Here is a 19,349-nt window from a genome sequence, read left to right as displayed (position 1 = left end):
TCAATATAGAGTATATTTTAAATAATAGTATTCTACCGATGATAAAGTTCCTGATTGTAATAATGGCATCATGGATAAGAGAAAGTCCTTGCTCTTAGGAAATACACACTTAGGTATGTAGGGGTAAAGGGTCATGATGTTTACAACTAACTCAAACTGTTCATGAGAGATGATAACAAGGGAGAGAGACAGAAAGCAAATATAGTACAATGTTAACAAATGAGAAACCTAGGTGAATGGCCAAAGTGTTCGTTCTACTATTCTTGCAACTTTTCTGTAGGTTTGAGAGTTTTCCAAATAAAAAGTTTAAAAAGAACCATGCATGTTCCAGATTAGTGACTTTCAAACTTTTTTAACGATAAGCCACAATATAAATATGCAGCAATCCAGACACACACACACATATATATAATCTGAATAAATGCATACAGATTAAAAGTTCCACAAAACAATACTTATAATATTACACGTGATGCTCTGTGACTTTTCTATCCTGTTTTTTTTTTTTGATTGGTAAATTCCTTTAATATTTCCATGACTCAGGAGTTAAGATTTTTTTCAAGGCTAAAGTGTTTTTTGATATATTTCCCATCCCCTGCCTGAGCTCCCGCCCCACCTCCCAATCTCAGACAACTAATTACCGGTTTAGAAAATATTGGCTGATGCCAAACATTTCTTCTCTGTTCTTTCTGTTCCTTTCCTCCTGCTCAGAGACTCCTGTTCTTCCTTAATCTTTCTCTAAACTGTTACTAATATTTGAGAAGTTTGTTTGCTGCAGCCTTGCTATACACAGTTGTGAAATTTGAACATAATGTGGTAACAGGCATATTACTTACTTTATTTTTTTTGGCTGCGTTGGGTCTTCGTTGCTGCGCACAGGCTTTCTCTAGTTGTGGTGAGCAGGAGCTACTCTTCACTGCGGAGCGTGGGCTTCTCATTGCAGTGGCTCCTCACTGCGGTGGCTTCTCTCGTTGTGGAGCACGGGCTCCAGGCGCGCGGGCTTCAGTAGTTATGGCACGTGGGCTCAGTAGTTGTGGCTCGCGGGCTTAGTTGCTCCACGGCATGTGGGATCTTCCTGGACCAGGGATTGAACCCGTGTCCCCTGCATTGGCAGGCGGATTCTTAACCACTGCGCCACCAGGGAAGTCCCCACGTTACTTATTATTGTGAAATGCTCTGCTCTGGGCAATACCAAATAAAGAATATTACCACTCAGATCACATCTACATCAGCCAAATATTTTCACAATACTGATATCAGAGTGTGTTATGTTGAAGATGAAAATAGCAGCTTGCGTGCTGCAGAAGACAGGAGATTAACCTCCTTCTATACACAGCAATCTACCTCTTGGATCTGGGCATTAGAGTCTATCCTGCTTTTTAAAATGCTGGTTGTGACCCATTAAATTGAGTTGATGCCCACTAATGGTCACAATCCATTTGAACACTCCAGCACTCAGTGGTGCTTTCTGCAACATTTCTAATACTTAGTATTACCTAGAGACACAGAAGAAGCACTATGGCCTTGAAGAGCTGACAGCTCAGTGCATCCTGGATCCATGTGGTCTTTGAAAACACACCCCTTCAAATACAGAGAGAGGACATTAAGATTACGAATTGCCAGAATGTTGACAAAGGCAGTCATTGTTACATGTGTGTGGAGGACGGCTTGAGCACGTTATGTAGCAGACACACAGCCTCTACTCTGGCATTCAGGCCTGGGGGCTTACAGTTGGCCACCTCCCACCCTGAGAAATCGCTCAGCCCCCCTTCCCAGCTACTGGCTGCCTCCTTTCCTCTTGGCCCGTCAGTCAGCCCCAAAGTGTGCGGCCCATAATAATTCCCACACCTAATGGGATCATCCAAGCTGGAGACTAACATAGCATCTCTGGGTCTTTCAGACACTCTTCCCACAAAACTCTAAGGAAAGAGGATTTTGTGGCCTCCTCGGGAGAGTCACAATGCATGTCTGCATATGAAAGACTCTTGAAAAGTCCTGCAGAAGAGAAACCTGTTTAATCTTTTGTTTTTAATCATAGGATTTTTAGAAATGTATTTATCCACAGACAATGCCCCCTCCTCTTTTTTTCCCTACCCTGCCCTAAAGTTCCTTTGCGGCTAAGGCCACCCCTGGGAATAACTGTGGAGTAAATGAAATGATTCTTTGTTTTAAACACCCCCTAACACATCTCAGACCGCAGGAATCACTGCCACCACCATGGGTCTAAGTCCCTTTCCCATCGCCCTTCTCTCCTGCCCTACCCATCTTCCTGGACCCTAGTGTCCCCAGGCTCCTGGGGGAGGGGGGGAGGGTTGTAGTAGAAAACAAAGGGATTGGACTTTTTTTTAAATTTATTTTTGGCTGCATTGGGTCTTCGTTTCTGCATGCAGGCTTTCTCTAGTTGTAGCGAGCGGGGGCTACTCTTCGTTGCGGTGCGTGGGCTTCTCATTGCGGTGGGTGGCTTCTCTTGTTGCAGAGCACGGGCTCTAGGCACGCGGGCTCAGCAGTTGTGGCTCGCGAGCTCTAGAGCACAGGCTCAGTAGTTGTGGCACACAGGCTTAGTTGTTCTGCAGCATGTGGGATCTTCCCGGATCAGGGCTCGAACCCGTGACCCCTGCATTGGCAAGCAGATTCTTAACCACTGCACCACCAGGGAAGCCCCAAGGATTGGGCTTAATGGTTGCCCCACCAGGAGAATTGGCACAGTTTTTAGTATAGCCAATGGATTAACTCTAATTCAGGCATGCAGGCCCAGTTTCCTGGAAGATGGGGGGAAGGGATGGGAGTGGAGCCCTGTAGCCCTAGAAACTTCCAATTCCTAGTCTTCTCACCAGAAGGCACATGTCCCTTCTTGCTTCTTTTCCAATTATGCCCATGTGACAGGAGCAGAAATGCATAATCTCCCCCCTCCCGCACATGGCATTTCCCAGGGTCCTCCTCTTTCCAGGGCCATCTCTGGAGGCAAACTGTTCCTTCCACCCTCCGCTGGAATTTTCACCCCCCCCCGCCCCCATCCTGTTCCCCTCTCCCCACACCAACTACCATCAAGCCCAGTTAACTAAACTCCCTTGCCTGGCAAGGCAATCTGGGCCACTCCAGTGTGGCACAGTCAGTCCATCTGGAGGACAAACACCACGTGCTGGGCCACGCCGAGCAGAAGACCAGAGCCCAGGAGAAACGGTATCTTGTGGCCCGAGCTGCCCACCCCCCGGGAGGGAAGCCTGTCGGACAGCGAGGCGTTGACCGGCCCCTCGGTGGTATTGGCCGCCTCCGCCACCAGGGCCCTCGGGGCCAGCAGCTTGGAGAGGAGGCTGCTGAACCTGCTCACTGTGGTGGCCGCTGGCTCTGGGGACGGGCCTGGACTGGACGCGGTGAGGTTCAGCTCCTCGGGGTCCACACAGAGGCCGTCGGAGGAGCGCCCAAAGGCCACCTGGCGGAGGTCCAGGCCGGCCACGGAGCCCGGGGAGGCGCACGGCACGTCGGCGGCGCGCCCAAAGCTCTCCATCCAGTCCCGCAGCCACTCCAGGCGACAGTCGCAGCGCCATGGGTTGCGGAAGAGGAAGAGGCGGCCCAGGAAGAAGCCGGGCTGGAAGGCTGCCCAGGCGAGCACGGTGAGATGGTTGCCGTTGAGATGCAGGGCCAGGAGGCCCGAGAGGTTCTGGAAGGCGCCCTCTTCCACGAAGGCGATGCGGTTGCGGTCCAAGTAGAGCAGTTCGAGCTCAGCCAGCTCGGCGAACCAGGCGTGCGCCACGCGGCCCAGCGCGTTGCCTCCCAGGTTGAGCGTGCGCAGGCGGCGGAGGCCGAGGAAGGCGTCGGCCGGCAGCGCGGCCAGCAGGTTGTCGTTGAGCAGCAGGTGCTCCAAGGCGCTGCAGTCGCGGAAGGCGCCACCGTGCACGGCGCGGACGCGGTTGGCCTGCAGGCTGAGCGAGCGCAGGCGGCGCAGGCCCAGCAGCGAACTGGAGGCCACGGCCTCGATGCGGCTGCGCTCCAGGTGCGCATGCGTCAGGTTGGCTAGGCCGCGCAGAGCGCCGGGCACGCGGCGGAACAGGTTGTCGAAGGCGGCGAGCTCACGTAGGGCGGGCAGCTCGGCCAGGAGGCGCTCGGGCACGCTGAAGAGGCGGCAGGCGGCCAGGTCAAGGCGCCGCAGGCGGCCGAGTGCAGCAAAGGTGCGCGCGTGCAGGTAGCGCAGGTCGCCGTTGTGCGCCAGGTGCAGCTCGGCCAGGCGCGGCAGGCCCTTGAAGGCGCCGGGCGTGATGAAGGACAGGTTGTTGTGGCGCAGCGACAGGCGGCGCAGCGACGGCAGCGTGCCGAAGGCCCGCTCGCCCAGGAAGCGCAGGCCATTGCGGTCCAGGTCGATGGAGGCCGCCTCGCACGGGAACTCGGCCGGCACCCGCAAGAGGCCCGCGCGGTCGCAGCGTACCGAGCAGCCGCGCTCCACGCTGCTGCAGACGCAGGCGGCCGGGCAGGCGCTCGCGCAGGCGCCCTCGGCGGCCCGGGCGCTGGGCAGGCCGAGGACCACCGCTGGCGGGGGCGGGGGCGGGGGTGAGGGGAGGGAGGATAAAAGACAAAAAAGGAACAACTGTCAGCCACAGGATCGCCCCAGGTCCAATCCTACCCGTAAGCGTGGCAGGATGCGGCCATCCACCAAGTTCTCAAACGTCCCACAGAGCCCTGTCCTCCAAAGGGCCTCGTTCTGCCTCCCAGACCTTACTCAGGTTTCCTCACCCATCATGCCCTTCGCCTTTGCTCTCAAGTTCTGTTCATCAGCAAAACTCAGCTGGAATCCAGGCACCTGACCCAATCCTAAATCCCGCTTCCCCCCACCTGTATCATGGCTTGTGCTCTCCTAGACCGCGACCCAGAGGGCTTGTTGTCTGCATGCATAGAGGGACCTGGAGGGCATCACTGTGGCCTACGCTCTAGCACTGCGCTGCCCAGTACCTAGCCCCCAGCCACATGTGGTTGTTGAGCATTTGAAATGTGACTAGCCTGAACTGAGGTGTGCTGGCAGTGTAAAATACACACCAGATCCCAAAGACTTAGTACCAAAAAAAGGTAAAGTATCTCATCAATAATTTTTATATTGCTTACATGTTGAAATGATGTTTTAGATATATTGGGTTAGCGAACATATTAAAATCAATGTCGATAGTTTCTTTTCACCTTTTTTATTGGGCTGCTTAGAGAATTTAAACATGGGTGGCTTGCATTATATTTCTGTTGGTGCTGCTCTAGTCCCTCCCACCGTAAGAATTCAAGTTTTGAGGGCTTCCCTGGTGGCACAGTGGTTAAGAATCCTCCTGCCAATGCAAGAGACAAGGGTTCGAGCCCTGGTCCGGGAAGATCCCACATGCTGTGCAACTAAGCCTGTGCGCCACAACTACTGAGCCTGCGAGCCACAACTGCTGAGCCTGTGTGCCACAACTACTGAAGCCCGCGTGCCCTAGACCCCGTGCTCTGCAACAAGAGAAGCCACCACAATGAGAAGCCTGCGCATCGCAACGAAGAGTAGCCCCCGCTCACCGCAACTAGAGGAAGCCCGTGCGCAGCAACGAAGACCCAGCACAGCCAAAAATAAATAAATGAATTTTAAAAAATAATAATTCAATTTTTGAAAACCCCCACTGAGCAAATTAAGCCTCATGAAGAAGGGAGAATTAGGAAACAGGTTGGGAATGAAAGTAAAGCCTATCAATCTTTTTTTTTTTTTTCTTTAACGGTCACTATAATTAAGCCATAAGGACAGCATACTAAATAAACTATCGATGACCTTCTTACACATCTCAAAAATTACTTGTGGACACTGTGTGGTTAATTCCATTCACCAGGCTTCGCTCTCTAGAGCCTTTTGTCCATCATCAGGGGAAGGACTGGTACTTATAAATTAATTTTGTTCTGAGCATTTGAATGGAGGATCAGATAAAGACTTCCAAAGCCCTCCAGGTGGCTTGCCACCTGCAGGAAAGCAGAATGGCATGGCCTGCTTCTGTGTGGTAGCCAGAAGTCCCAAGCCCCATCTTCAGTTCCAATGGAAAAGGCAGGATGGAAGATGCGCAAGTTTTACACAGATGTAAAACCTGACCACTGCTATTCATAATTTCTACCTGTCCTCGACAGTACTCCCAAATTCCAGCAAACACCCTGGCTACCGTGCAGTCCCTCCCACTGTGTACACGTTATGCTGCCTTGCCTATCCAAGCCCTCGTGGGAACCTGAAGGTGTGGCCACACAAGGAGTGTGTATCAGTAGATCTGCTTGCTGCTGCCTCTGTAGGTTTGCTCAGCTTCCAGTGTCTTTTCAGCACATCTGTTATGGACACTCATGTTGTTCTCAGTTTCTGGGAAGGGGATGCAGCCCTTTCAGACTTGGCTGGAGAACACTCAGCCCTTTGAGCGACCCTTCAGTTGTAAAGCTAGTTGAAAATTCTGATGTTCCAGAGACTTAGCTTTTCCTTCTCCCTAAGAACTGTGAACTAGACACCAAGCTTCCAGCAAGGTTGTTGGACCCTGTGCTGGGCTTGGCTGAAAACACGGCAGCTGCTGGGCGGGACAGACACCCTGTTAGAGAGACAGGGCCAAGAATGTAACCTTAACTCCAGGCATCAGCTGGACAGAGGCAGAACCTTTTTCTATTAACTCTTCCAACTGGGTCAAGCAGAGGCATCAGATTTCCTTACAAATAGTCCTTCATTCTACCCTCTTCTCCTTTCTAATTAAGGGAAGTGCACTCTCAACCATATGACTCATGTTTCTGCTCCACAATAGCTAATATTGTTCCAGGCCCACTGTATGGCTCAGTAAATATTTGCAGAATTAAATGGAATTAACACCTTCCTCTGTAACAATCCCTGCTGGGGGATGTCATTTATTTTTAAAACTTTGTCAAGAAATTCATGGGATTATGACAGACAGGATACAACCAATTTGCTTGCATAATACAAGAGATCAAAGTTTTTTGGCTCTTTGGCTGCCAGTTTTTTTTTTTTTTAATACTTGCAACAGGGGTGGGGGTGAAGCTTTTTATTGTATATCTTTTTACCTTGTACATTTTGAGCCATGTGAATGTATTACCTATTTCACAAAATAGATTAAAGTGTTTTTTTTTAACTTTAAACACTCAAGATGTCACTACTAGAGACCTATTTTCAGCCTCTGAAACTTTGATAGCCATTAGGAACAATAACTAATTTACTGGATTATTTAGTGAAATTTAAATTAAATCAAGTAAATTCTCAGAACAGACAACCAAACTCCAGTATTGGTTTACCCAATATGAAGACTAAGTATATGCCTAGTGAGCCAGAAAAACAGGGCACCAAAACAAAATTTTTATTTATTTATTTATGCCTGTGTTGGGTCTTCGTTGCCGTGCACGGGCTTCTCATTGCGGTGGCTTCTCTTGTTGCAGAGCATGGGCTTTAGGCGCACGGGCTACAGTAGTTGCGGCACGCAGGCTCTAGAGCACAGGCTCAGTAGTTATGGCACACTGGCTTAGTTGCTCCACGGCATGTGGGATCTTCCCGGACCAGGACTCGAACCCGTGACCCCTGCATTGGCAGGCGGATTCTTAACCACTGCGCCACCAGGGAAGTCCCCAAAACAAAATTTAAAAAAATAATAACATAGGGACTTCCCTGACGGTCCAGTGATTAAGACTCCGTGCTTCCACTGCAGGGGGTGCGAGTTCAATCCCTGGTTGGGGAACTAAGATCCCCCATGCTATGAGGCGCTGCCAATTAATTAATTAACTAATTAATTAAAGAATAATAACATATTTGGGTGAGTTCTGCTTGCAATAATGGCAGACTAGCTTGTATCAGACTAACATTTCTGCTGATTGCTAGTGTCAACTCTGGAAAAATATTTTTTAAAAATCATATGAACACAACACTGTAAATCAACTGTACTTAAATTTTTAAAAAAATCACTTGAAGGCACTGGAGAGAAACCTAAACAGGCAACCAGAGTAGATATGACCCTTAAATGAAAAGAAGCAAACTAAGTGAGAGGCACATTTAACTGGCATTTCCTCTCAGGGCATTTTCAAGTCCACACTGCACATGGGCAGTAGAGCTCAAGCAGAAAGCAAGAGTCTTACTGGGCTGAGAAATTAGAGGTCAGAGTGTATAGCAGCAACAGTGGCTGGAAATTGAGGAGGGAAACCATAAGAAAGAGGGAGCCACAAAATTTGCACACAAGCTCCCCTTAGATCCTTGTTTGAGTCCTAAAGTGCATGTATGTGGAGTGACTCCAAGGAGCCAAGAACAGAACTCCAAAAGAACTAAACAGAGATTTCAGCAATTTCCCAGTAATGGGAAGCAGATTAAGAGTTCAAAGTCCACCAAGTTAGAAGCTCTTATAAAATACCTCAAGCTTTCCATTGAAACCCCAGAGGGCCACACCTCAGGAGTAAAGACCATTTCCCAGGGCAAAGGGTAAAACGGAACTAGGCCTTCCCTAACAAAGACTGAAACCAAGCTTCCCCTGTATCAAGGGGATCTGCCAGTAGTTTAGCTGAAGGCCAGAAGGAAATTCAACACTCTTCAAAGGAAGATAAGAGGATCTAGAGTTTCTATAACTACAATCTACAATATCTGCTATACAGTCAAATAATACTAGACATGTGAAGAAGAAGCAAAACACGACATTGCTCAAGAGGAAAAAAAATAGTTAACAGAAGCAGACACAGTGGGCTTCCCTGGTGGCGCAGTGGTTAAGAATCCGCCTGCCAATGCAGGGGACATGGGTTCGAGCCCTGATCTAGGGAAGATCCCACATGCCGCGCGGAGCAACTAAGCCTGTGCGCCACAACTTGAGCCTGCGCTCTAGAGCCCTCGAGCCACAAATACTGAGCCCCCGCACCTGGAGCCCGTGCTCTGCAACAAGAGAAGCCACCAGGATGAGAAGCCGGCACACCACACGAAGAGTAGCCCCCACACTCACTGCAACTAGAGAAAGCCCACTCACAGCAACTGAAGACCCAATGCAGCCAAAAAATAAATAAATTAAAAAAAAAAAAAGCAGACACAGTGACTGCCCAGATGTTAGAATTACAAAACAAGGCTTTATTATAAATATGTTTAGGAATTTATAGGAAAAGATGGATATAATGCATGAGGACATGGGGAATGTGAATTTTAGAAGTATGGATCAATAAAATAAAAAAGGTATGGAAACTCTGAATATGAACCAAGTAGAAATCTTAGTACTGAAATAATACCATATCTGAAATTTAAAAAAAAAAATCATTGAGTAAGAAAAACAGCAGACTAGACACAATGGAATAAATATTCATGAATTTGAAAGAAGTCAATAGAAATTACCCAAAATGAAGCTCAGGAAGAAAAAAGATTGGAAAAAATATGATCAGAGCTTCAATGACCTATGGGACAATGTCAAGCAATTAGACTAACATGCATGTATTTGGAGCCCCAGAGGAGAAAAGAGAGAGAATATGGCAAAAAAAATAATTGAAGACAATTTCCAAAATTTGATTAAAAACACAAAGCTCAGCAAACCCCAACTAGTATCACACATGCGCACACACACACATATTATCTAGGCACATCACAGTCAAACTGCTGAAAACCAAAGTAGAGAGAAAATTCTTTAAGGCATCCAAAGAAAAAAGACACATTACGTAGAGTAAACATCAATTAAAAAGTGATGAGTGATTTCGTATCAGAAACAGTGGAGGGCATAAGACAATAGAATTACGTCTTGTAAGCTGCTGAAAGAAAAGCAAAATCTGGCAACCCAGAATTCTATATCCAATGGAAATATCTTCAGAAATGAAGTGCAACAGAGATGCTTTCAGGTTAACAAAATCTGAGAAAATGCATCTCCATCAGATCTTCTGCACAACAAGAAATGAAGACATTGTTTAGCTTGAAGGAAAATGACACTAGATGAAAGTCAGATCTACAGGAAGGAATGAAGAGCAATGGAAATGGCAAATATGCCACTAAATATAAAAGACCTTAATTGCTTAACAGACAAGTGACTGTTGAAAGCAAAAATAACAATGTGTTGTGGAATTTATACCATATGTAAATGAAAAATATGACAATAGCATAAAGAATGAGAAGAAGGGTAAACTAAATTGTACTCATAAGGATCTCGCGTTACACATGAAACTGTATAAGACTAATTCAAAGTAGACCACGATACAGACTTGATGTAAGGGATATGCACCACCAGCATAACTACGTGGGCCACAGAAACCATGCTGCAAGCCCATCTGGGTGCTGACTGCCTTTTGATGCTCTTAAAAATGGGCATTGCAGCGGTGGTGTGGATCTCGTCAATTAAGTGGAGAATGGGGAAGCAAAGGCTTTTCCCCAAACCTTTAAGGTGGGTTTTTGTTTGGGGTGGGTTTTTCCCCCCCTCTGGATTTTTACTTTTATTTGTATTTATTTATTTATTTATTTATTTATTTATTTTTTTTTTTTTTAAATTTGTTTATTTTATTTATTTATTTTTGGCTGCATTGGGTCTTCGCTGCTGCGCACGGGCTTCCTCCAGTTGCGGCGAGCGGGGGCTGCTCCTCGCTGCGGTGCGCAGGCCTCTCACTGCAGTGGCCTCTCTTGTTGCGGAGCATGGGCTCCAGGCACGCGGGCTTCAGCAATTGTGGCTGGCAGGCTCTTGAGCGCAGGCTCAGCAGCTGTGGCACATGGGCCCAGCCGCTCCGCGGCATGTGGGATCCTCCCGGACCAGGGCTCGAACCCGTGTCCCCTGCGTTGGCAGGCGGACTCCCAACCACTGCGCCACCAGGGAAGCCCTATTTATTTATTTTTTAAAAAAATTTTTATTTATTTATTTATGGCTGTGTTGGGTCTTCGTTTCTGTGCAAGGGCCTTCTCTAGTTGTGGCAAGCGGGGACCACTCTTCATCACAGTGCGCGGGCCTCTCACTATCGCGGCCTCTCTTGTTGCGGAGCACAGGCTCCAGACGCGCAGGCTCAGTAATTGTGGCTCACGGACCTAGTTGCTCCGCGGCATGTGGGATCTTCCCAGACCAGGGCTCGAACCCGTGTCCCCTGCATTGGCAGGCAGACTCTCAACCACTGCGCCACCAGGGAAGCCCGATTTTTACTTTTAAATCTTAAATGATATACTGCAGGCCTCAGGCATGACAGACAATGAGCAGGTGAAGAACCAATGGGAAAGTGTTCAAAAACTCCTGTGTTCGCTAACAAGCTTCTGAATGTATCGCTGTAGTCCACAGAGAAGGCTGGGAAAGGTAGCAAGGAGATGCTGCATCAGCTACTGCAGCTTTAAAACAAAGTTGGTGTCTCTTTGGACTTTAAAATTGTTCCTATGTAGCTTATTTTATTTTTGTTTAATCAAATAAACAAGAGGGTTTTTCCATGGGGGGAAAAAAAGTAGACCATGATAAATTAAAGATGCATATTGCAATCCCTAGAAAATAAAAAAGAATCTCAACCCCTACCTCACAGCATACACAAAAACTCATTTTGGATGGACCATAGACCTAAACGTAAAAGCTAAAACTATAAAGCTTCTTAAAGATAACACAGGAGAATATCTTTGTGACCTAGTGGTAGGCAAAGGTTTCTTAGGGGAAAAAAAAAAAGCATTAACCATAAAGGAAAAAAAGTAATAAATTAGATTCATCAAAATTTAAAAGTTCTCCTCTTTGAAAGACACTTGAGAGAATGAAAAAACAAGCCACAGACTGTGAGAAAATATCTGTATATTTTCTCTGTATATATCTCATAAATGACTTGTATTCAAAATTTATAAAGAACTCTCAAAACTCAATAATAAGAAAACAGGCAATAAATTATAAATAATTTATTAAATAATAATATTCAAATAAATATAATTTTATAAACTTATTTAATAATATTATTAAATAATAAACTATAAATAAATAAATCACCCAATTAATAAATGGGAAAAATATTAGAAGAAACACTTTACCAAAAAAGATATACAGGAGACAAATAAACACATGAAAAGATGGTCAACATTATTAGTTGTTAGAGAAATGCAAATTAAAATAGTCACCTATTAGAATGACTAAAATTAGAAAGACTGACCACACCCGGTGTTGGGAGAGCATATAGAATAACTGGAACTCTCTTACACTGCTGGTAGGAATGTCAAATGGTGCAACCATGTTGGAAACAATGTGGCAGTTTCTTTAAAAGTTAATCATACACCAGCCTTATGATTGACCCATTCTACTTGTAGGGAAATAAAAGCACATGTCCATACAAAAGGCTTGGGCATGAATGTTCACAGCAGCTTTATTCATAATAACCCAAAACTGGAAATAACACAAACACCCATCAAGAGTTGAATGGGGGGACTTCCCTGGTGGCACAGTGGTTAACAATCCGCCTGCCAATGCAGGGGACACGGGTTCGATCCGTGGTCCGGGAAGATCCCACATGCCGCGGAGCAACTAAGCCCGTGAGCCACAACTACTGAGCCTGTGCTCTGGAGCCCGTGAGCCACAACTACTGAACCCCGCATGCCTAGAGCCCGTGCTCCACAACAAGAGAAGCCGCCGCAGTGAGAAGCCCGTGCACCGCAACGAAGAGTAGCCCCCGCTCGCCGCAACTAGAGAAAGCCCGCGCACAGCAACGAAGACCCAACGCAGCCAAAAATAAATAAATAAATAAATCTATAAAATAAATAAATAAAAAGGAGATGAATCTATTTGTATAACATGGAAAGACTTCTAAGATATATTTTTTTTTTAAAGTTGAATGGGTAAACAAATTATGATATATGCATACAATGGACTACTACCCAGTGATAAAAAGGAATGGATTATTGATACATGTAACATGGATGACTCTCAAGATAATTCTGCTGAGTGAAAGAAGCCAGACAAAAAAGAGCACATACTGTATGATTCCATTTACAAAAAATTCTAGAAACTGCAAATTAGTCTATAGTAACAGAAAGATCAGTGGTTGCCTGGGGATGGATGGGGGGGGCAGGGAGGGGCAGAAGGGAAGGATTATAAAGGGGCATGAACTTTGGGGGTGATGGATGTGGGATATGTTCATTATCTCAGTTGTGCTGATGGTTTCATGAGGGAACACTTTAAATATGTTTAATTTGTTATATGTCAATTATACCTCAATAAAGCTATTTTTTAAAAAAGATACCATTTGTGTGTGTGTATGACTTGTATACAGAATATAAAAACTACTCCTACAAATGAAGAATAATGAAAAGACAAACTAAATAAAAATGAGTAGAAGACCTAACACTTTACAAAAGAATATATTAAGTAGCCATTAAGCGCAAGAGAAGGTGCTCTACATCATTAGCCATTTGGGAGGTGCAAATTAAAACTACAGTGAGATTTCCCTACACACTCACTAGAACGGCTGACAACCCTAAATACTGGTGAGGATGTAGAACAACGGGATTCTCTTACATTGTTGATGTGAGTGGAAAATAGTTCAATAACTTTGGAAAGCTTTGACAGTATCTATTAAAGCTAAACATATGACTATGATTCAGCAATTCCATTCCTAGGTATTTACCCAAGAGAAATGAAAAGAAAATGTCCACATAAAGACTGTACAAGAAAGTTCATTGTGGCTTATTCAGAATAGACCAAAACAGGAAATTACTCAACAGCAGAGAAATAAATTACAATATAGCCATATAGTGGAATACCACTCAGCAATAAAAAGGAACAAACTATTGACACAACAAAAGCATTACGGTGAGCAAAAGAGAGCTGACACAAGAGTACATACTATACGATTACATGTACATGCAGTCCCAGAACAGAGCTGCTTGAAGTGGCTCTGGGAGCTCAACAGAACATGGCCTGCAGATGTATTCCACCCCCAAAGACAGCAAATATGCACAGGGCAGAGTTTGGGAAGTATGGCACCATATGTTGTCTAGGTGATATAAGCATGTCTAATGCTATTCAAATTAACCACAGTTTATAGGTTTCTTTTGCTCTTATAACAGCCAACTTTTAATAAGTATTTGCTCGGGGCTAAGCTTGCTATATATATTATTTCATTTAATGACAACACTGCAATGTAAGTATTCTTCTCTTCTACTCAGGAAAAGAGGAAACTCAGGTTCAGGGTGGTTAAACACCACCAACCTTTGATTTTTGTCTTTCCACTGTACTGTACTATCCCCCACCCCCCAACCCTAGCCTTTCTGAGCTTCTGTTTCTTTAACTGTGAACTGAAGAGCCTGCACTTCCTGACCTTGGAGGGCCCTTCTGGCTCTCATTTTCCACAGTTGGACAGCAGCTGTTGCCAAGCACCACGTCTAAGAAAAAATACCCCACTCAAAACCCCATGTTTCTCTGCAGCCTCCTCCCAGCCACAGCTGTTTGGACCGCAGGTGAACATTTGACCTAAGCAGAGCCAATCAGATTCATTCCTTCCCTGTGAACATGGAACAGGCAGCGAGATCATGTGAGCACCAACTGCTATATAGCATTGGGGCTGGGGTTTGTACCAAAGCCACGTACAGGTCAAAGTCATCGGGGGGCAGGAGCCAAAGGCAAGGTAAGGAAACTGGTGTGCAGAGAGAGGACTAGATTGGCCATGAGAATCACAGAAAAGGAGATCAGGGAGAGTGGAAAGCTCCTGGCCAGCCCTTTAGCTCCCATAAGGCCCTGCTATAGCTATTTCTGTGACATTTCCCTGCTTCCATTTCAGAAACCCACTCAAACCATCTGGGCAGACCAGTGGAATTCTGTTCCTTGCAACCAAACCATCTCTGCTTGTAGTGGACATTTGATGCCTTTTCTGGCTACCCAGCTCCTTTTAAGTACTGTTCATACATTTAGGGAATTTCCTACATTATAAGTCCTGCCTCCTCAACACAGAAGCCAGAAACTCTCTTTTCTCAACTTCCCTTGCAGTTAGGGCCCAGGCATGTGACCTAGCTTTGCCTGTCAGAAGTAGGCGCCAGGCAGAAACCATTTTCTGGCCAGGATGGTGGCAGAGGGCATCTGGCTTCCAGGCTCCCATGGTGGAATTTCAGGCACCCAGCACCCAGCATGATGCCTGTGAACAGTCAGGTGTGTCCGCCAGTGGTGGTGGCCATGGGGTCTTTGCTGGAACTGCCCCACTACCTGATTTAGGCATTGCTCCGGGCAGTGGACCTCCAACCAGGAAGCCTGGGAACGCCTAGCATCCCTGAATAAACCCCTTCTCGTCTTCAGTGACCTGGAGTGGGCTCTATGGTTTGCAGTGAGATTCCTGAGCAACATCCTAAGTAAGACAGGTTCCCGACAGGTTCCCGCAATCCCTTGAGTACCGTCTCCTCCTTCTGGCCCCTCCCCCTTTCCCTGAGAACCTCATGAAGTCTTCACCTTGAAAGAGAAAACGACTCAAATTCGAGACCAGGCAGCGCCCCTCAACCAAAAGGAAGCTCTTTGCCGTTCACTGGCAGGAAATATAGAAAATGGAATAAAAAATTGTTTAGGCCATCCCCAATTTTTCCAAATTCAAATGAAAAGCGGCCTCTCCTGGAATCAGAAGGGACCATTCCAAAGACAAATCTCCTTGGCTGTCCAGAGCTGAGTTCCATGGGAATCCCTTGGCCAAAAAAACATTTACCAAATTAAAATAAAGATCACAGTTTGTGAGAAGAGAAAGTCAAACTCATTGGCAGTTGCTTAGCGATTTATTTTCTCCCATCGGAATTTTTGGGAAGGCTCCATGTGGAAATCTGAAAAGGCTTCAGTGCTTTTATTCCCAGCCTGAGGTAGGAAGGGGAAGATGAGAAATTCAGCAGGATGGGCCTCAGCTCAGCCTGCCTCTGTCATAGCGCCAGGATTCACAGGTGGGGCTTTCCAGAGCATTTGGTCTGGAAACACTCCTCCTGAGGGTGCGGCCTCTCACTCTAAATCTCTCATAAACTCTGATGACACGGCCTTTTCCCCCCTGCTCTCTCATACTGCTTTTTTTGTTGTTATTTTTTTCTTTTGTTTTTCAGTTTCCTCATCTGTAATAGGTGGACAATTATGAGGAACAAATGACTTGTAATACTTGAAACAGCTGTGAAAGCATTGGGCCAAGCTAACAGCAGATTCCATGAGCCACTGTTGTCACAAGATTAAATCTCACCAAGGGACCAGTACTTCAAGGACCATGTGAATATCTGCCCCAGAGTGGAAAGCAAAATACCAAGTGTCAGAATACTGAAGTTATTACTACAAAGGAAGAATCTAGAATGATTCTCTACCTGGGCTGCACATTAGAATCACCTAAGGAGCTTTTAACCAACTCACAACTCACCAGACAGATTACATCAGAATCTTCAGGTGTGGAAGCAGGCATCAGTACTCTAAAAAGTTCCACAGGGAATTCCAATATATAGCCCAAGTCAAAAACCAAGGGTCAGGCTTCCCTGGTGGCGCAGTGGTTAAGAATCCGCCTGCCAATGCAGGGGACAGGGGTTCGAGCCCTGGGCTGGGAAGATCCCACATGACTCAGAGCAACTAAGCCAGTGTGCCACAACTACTGAGCCTGCGCTCTAGAGCCCTCGAACCACAGCTACTGAGCCCCTGTGCCACAACTACTGAGGCCCGCGTGCCTAGAGCCCGTGCTCCGCAACAAGAGAAGCCACCGCAATGAGAAGCCTGCGCACCGCAACAAAGAGTAGCCCCCGCTCACCGCAACTAGAGAAAGCCTGCACACAGCAATGAAGACCCAACACAGCCAAAAATAAAATAAATAAAAAAAGAAAATCCAATCCCCCCCAAAAAAACCAGGGGTCTAGGTGGACCAACTTTATAAAGATGGGATTCGTCTGTGTGGTATCAAACGCTACAGGGTGTAACATAAAGTTATCGCACACCCCAGCAATTCCACTCCTAGGTGAAAGTGGGTGTTCTAACAAATACTTGTACTCAAGTGTCCATAAGGCACTATTCACAATAGCCCAAAGATGGAAGCAACAACTGTTCAACAACAGGTAAATGGATAAACAAAACATGGTCTAGCCACACGGTGGAATATTAATCTGCCATAAAAAGGAATGATGTACTGACACATGCTACAACGTGGCTGAACCTCAAAAACATTATGCTAGGGGAAAGCAGCCAGACACACAAGGCCACATATGATTCCATTTATATGATGTATCCAGAATAGGCAAATCCATGGAGAAAGAAAGTGGATTAGTGGTTGCCTGGGGCTGACGGAAAGAAAAGAGTGAGGAGTGACTGCTTAATAGGTACCGGGTTTCCTTTTGGGATGTGAAAATGTCTTGGAACTAGATAGAGGAATATATGCACAACATTGTGACTGTACTAAATGCCACCGAATTGTACGCTTTAAACTGGTTAATGGTTAATCTTTTGTTATGTGAATTTTACTTCAAACAACAAGAAAAAAGGTACAAGGTGTCCCTGAATTGGGGCAAATACCAGAAATGGGTCCCTGCCTTCGTGTTCTGGTCCAGTATACTGGCCAGCCCCCGAGCTGCAGGGAGGCGGCAATGGCCGGGCTCAGATGCCCGCACAATGATGTCTTTTTTTTAATTATATTTTTTTTGGAATGATGTCTTAATGCAGACCAGCTGAGGGATTTCTCCGTCGGTCCTCATCTTTTCGAGTATATGCTTTTGCCCCTTGAGGTTTGCTAGGAAAAGAGTTACTCATGGTGTTTCCAACCACAGACTGAGTTTGAAGTGTTTCTTCATCCTCATTGTTTTCAAAGAACTTGTGCCTCACGAAGCCAAAATAGCAAGGGAAAATGTGGTCCATTTTCTGATTTCAGCAAAATCTCTTCAGCCACTTTGGCTCTACAAGTCACTCCCCTCCCACTCTCGGTAAATGCTATCCCAATTACTCCTCAGACCAAGCCGCAGTGCTGGATTTTCAGAACCAGATGGGCTGAGGGAAGCAGAAATGCAGTGAGGGAGACCATTCCATGGCCTCTCATCTCACAGTGACCCCAGAACTTGCTTCTCACATCGTGCAGGTATCTTCTGTGACAGAAAAGAAAGGCTCATGGATTCACACTGCAGCTTTGCTGGCCAATGTGAATCATGGCGGGGGTGGAGAAATCAGTTGGTCTTCAGAGGGGTGGTCTGCTGACGGCCTCGCAGGCCCTGTGGATCTCGAGGTGGAGCGCTGTCCCATCTGAGGAGGAGAACACTAGGCCCCAGAAAGTCCTCCAGGTCTAAATACAACTGCCCCAAACTGGAAACAACTTAAGTGCTCAACAATAGGGTAATGGATAAACAACCAGTACACCCAGGCAAGGGAAAACTACTTGGCAAACAAAAGGAAGGAGCTACTTATCTATGTAATGACGTCGATGAATCTCACCCACATACTGCCCAGCTCTCCACAGCGCCTGACTCTCGATAACGAGGGATTTGTTCTCCTTGGGGTGCAGCTGCTCTCTCCCTACAACCTTCCTTTTTTTCTTTTAAGTCAAGTTGATTCAGGTATAATTTACTCACGATAAAACGTATCCATTTTAAGTGTATGTAGTTCAGAAAGTATAACAAACATATACACCCACATAACCCCCACCCCAATCACAATTTAGAATATTCCTACTACCCAGAAAGTTTCCTCAGGCCCCTTTGACAGCAGTCCCCTCCCCATCCTCTGCTCCAGGTAACCAGTAATACAGTTTCCGAAGTATACTCTTGCCTGTTCTAGAACTTCATGTAAATGAAATCAAAGGGTTCTTTCAGTCAACATTGTGTTTGTGAGATTCATCTATGTTGCTCTGAACATCAGCTGATTCCTTATTATTGCTGAGCAGTGTTCCGTCGTATGAATGTACCGCCATTTGCGTATTCAGTCACCTGCTGATGGACATTTGGATTGCTTCCAGTTTTCACCTATTGTGACTAAAGCTGACTAAAGTGACTAAAGTCACCTATAGTGACTAAGGACTTGGGCACAAGTCTTTTTGTGGACATGTGTTTTCATTTCCCATTTATCTAGGGGTGGGATTGCTGGCTCATATGGTAAATATATGTTGAACTACCCAAGAAACTGCTAAACAGTTCTCCACAGGGGCCGCGCCATTTTGCATTCCCACCAGCTGGAGAGTCCCAGTTGCTCCACATCCTCACCAACAACTGCTATGGTCTGTCTTTTCGACTAGCCATCCTAGCGGGCGTGAGGAGGCATCTCATTGTGGTTTGGATTTGCATTCAAATCAGTGACTACTGATGTGGAGCATCTTTTCATATGCTTATTAGCATTTTGTATATCTTCCTTGATGAAACAGCTATTCAAAAATGTTTGCCAATTTTTAAAAATTGGGTTGTCTTATGATTGGATTTGAAGGGTTTTATATATATATGTATATATATATATTTTTTTTAATGGAAGACCTTTATCAGGTAC

The 19,349-nt window shown here is 45.9% G+C and overlaps 1 protein-coding gene across 1 annotated transcript; it reads right to left on the bottom strand.

The window, feature by feature from the left end:
* Positions 1–3,109: 3,109 nt before the first annotated feature.
* Positions 3,110–17,741, bottom strand: NYX (nyctalopin). Its single transcript, XM_068532604.1, has 3 exons — positions 17,552–17,741; positions 5,908–6,017; positions 3,110–4,522 (listed from the first exon to the last, which is right to left on the bottom strand). Exons 1-3 carry the CDS (start codon positions 17,739–17,741, stop codon positions 3,110–3,112), a joined length of 1,713 nt encoding a protein of 570 aa, XP_068388705.1.
* Positions 17,742–19,349: the final 1,608 nt, after the last annotated feature.

The sequence above is a fragment of the Eschrichtius robustus genome, chromosome X, assembly GCF_028021215.1.
Source record: "Eschrichtius robustus isolate mEscRob2 chromosome X, mEscRob2.pri, whole genome shotgun sequence".
Lineage (NCBI taxonomy): Eukaryota > Metazoa > Chordata > Mammalia > Artiodactyla > Eschrichtiidae > Eschrichtius > Eschrichtius robustus.
The sequence above is the reverse complement of the archived record's forward strand: the minus strand, read 5'-3'. Positions and strand labels throughout refer to the sequence as shown.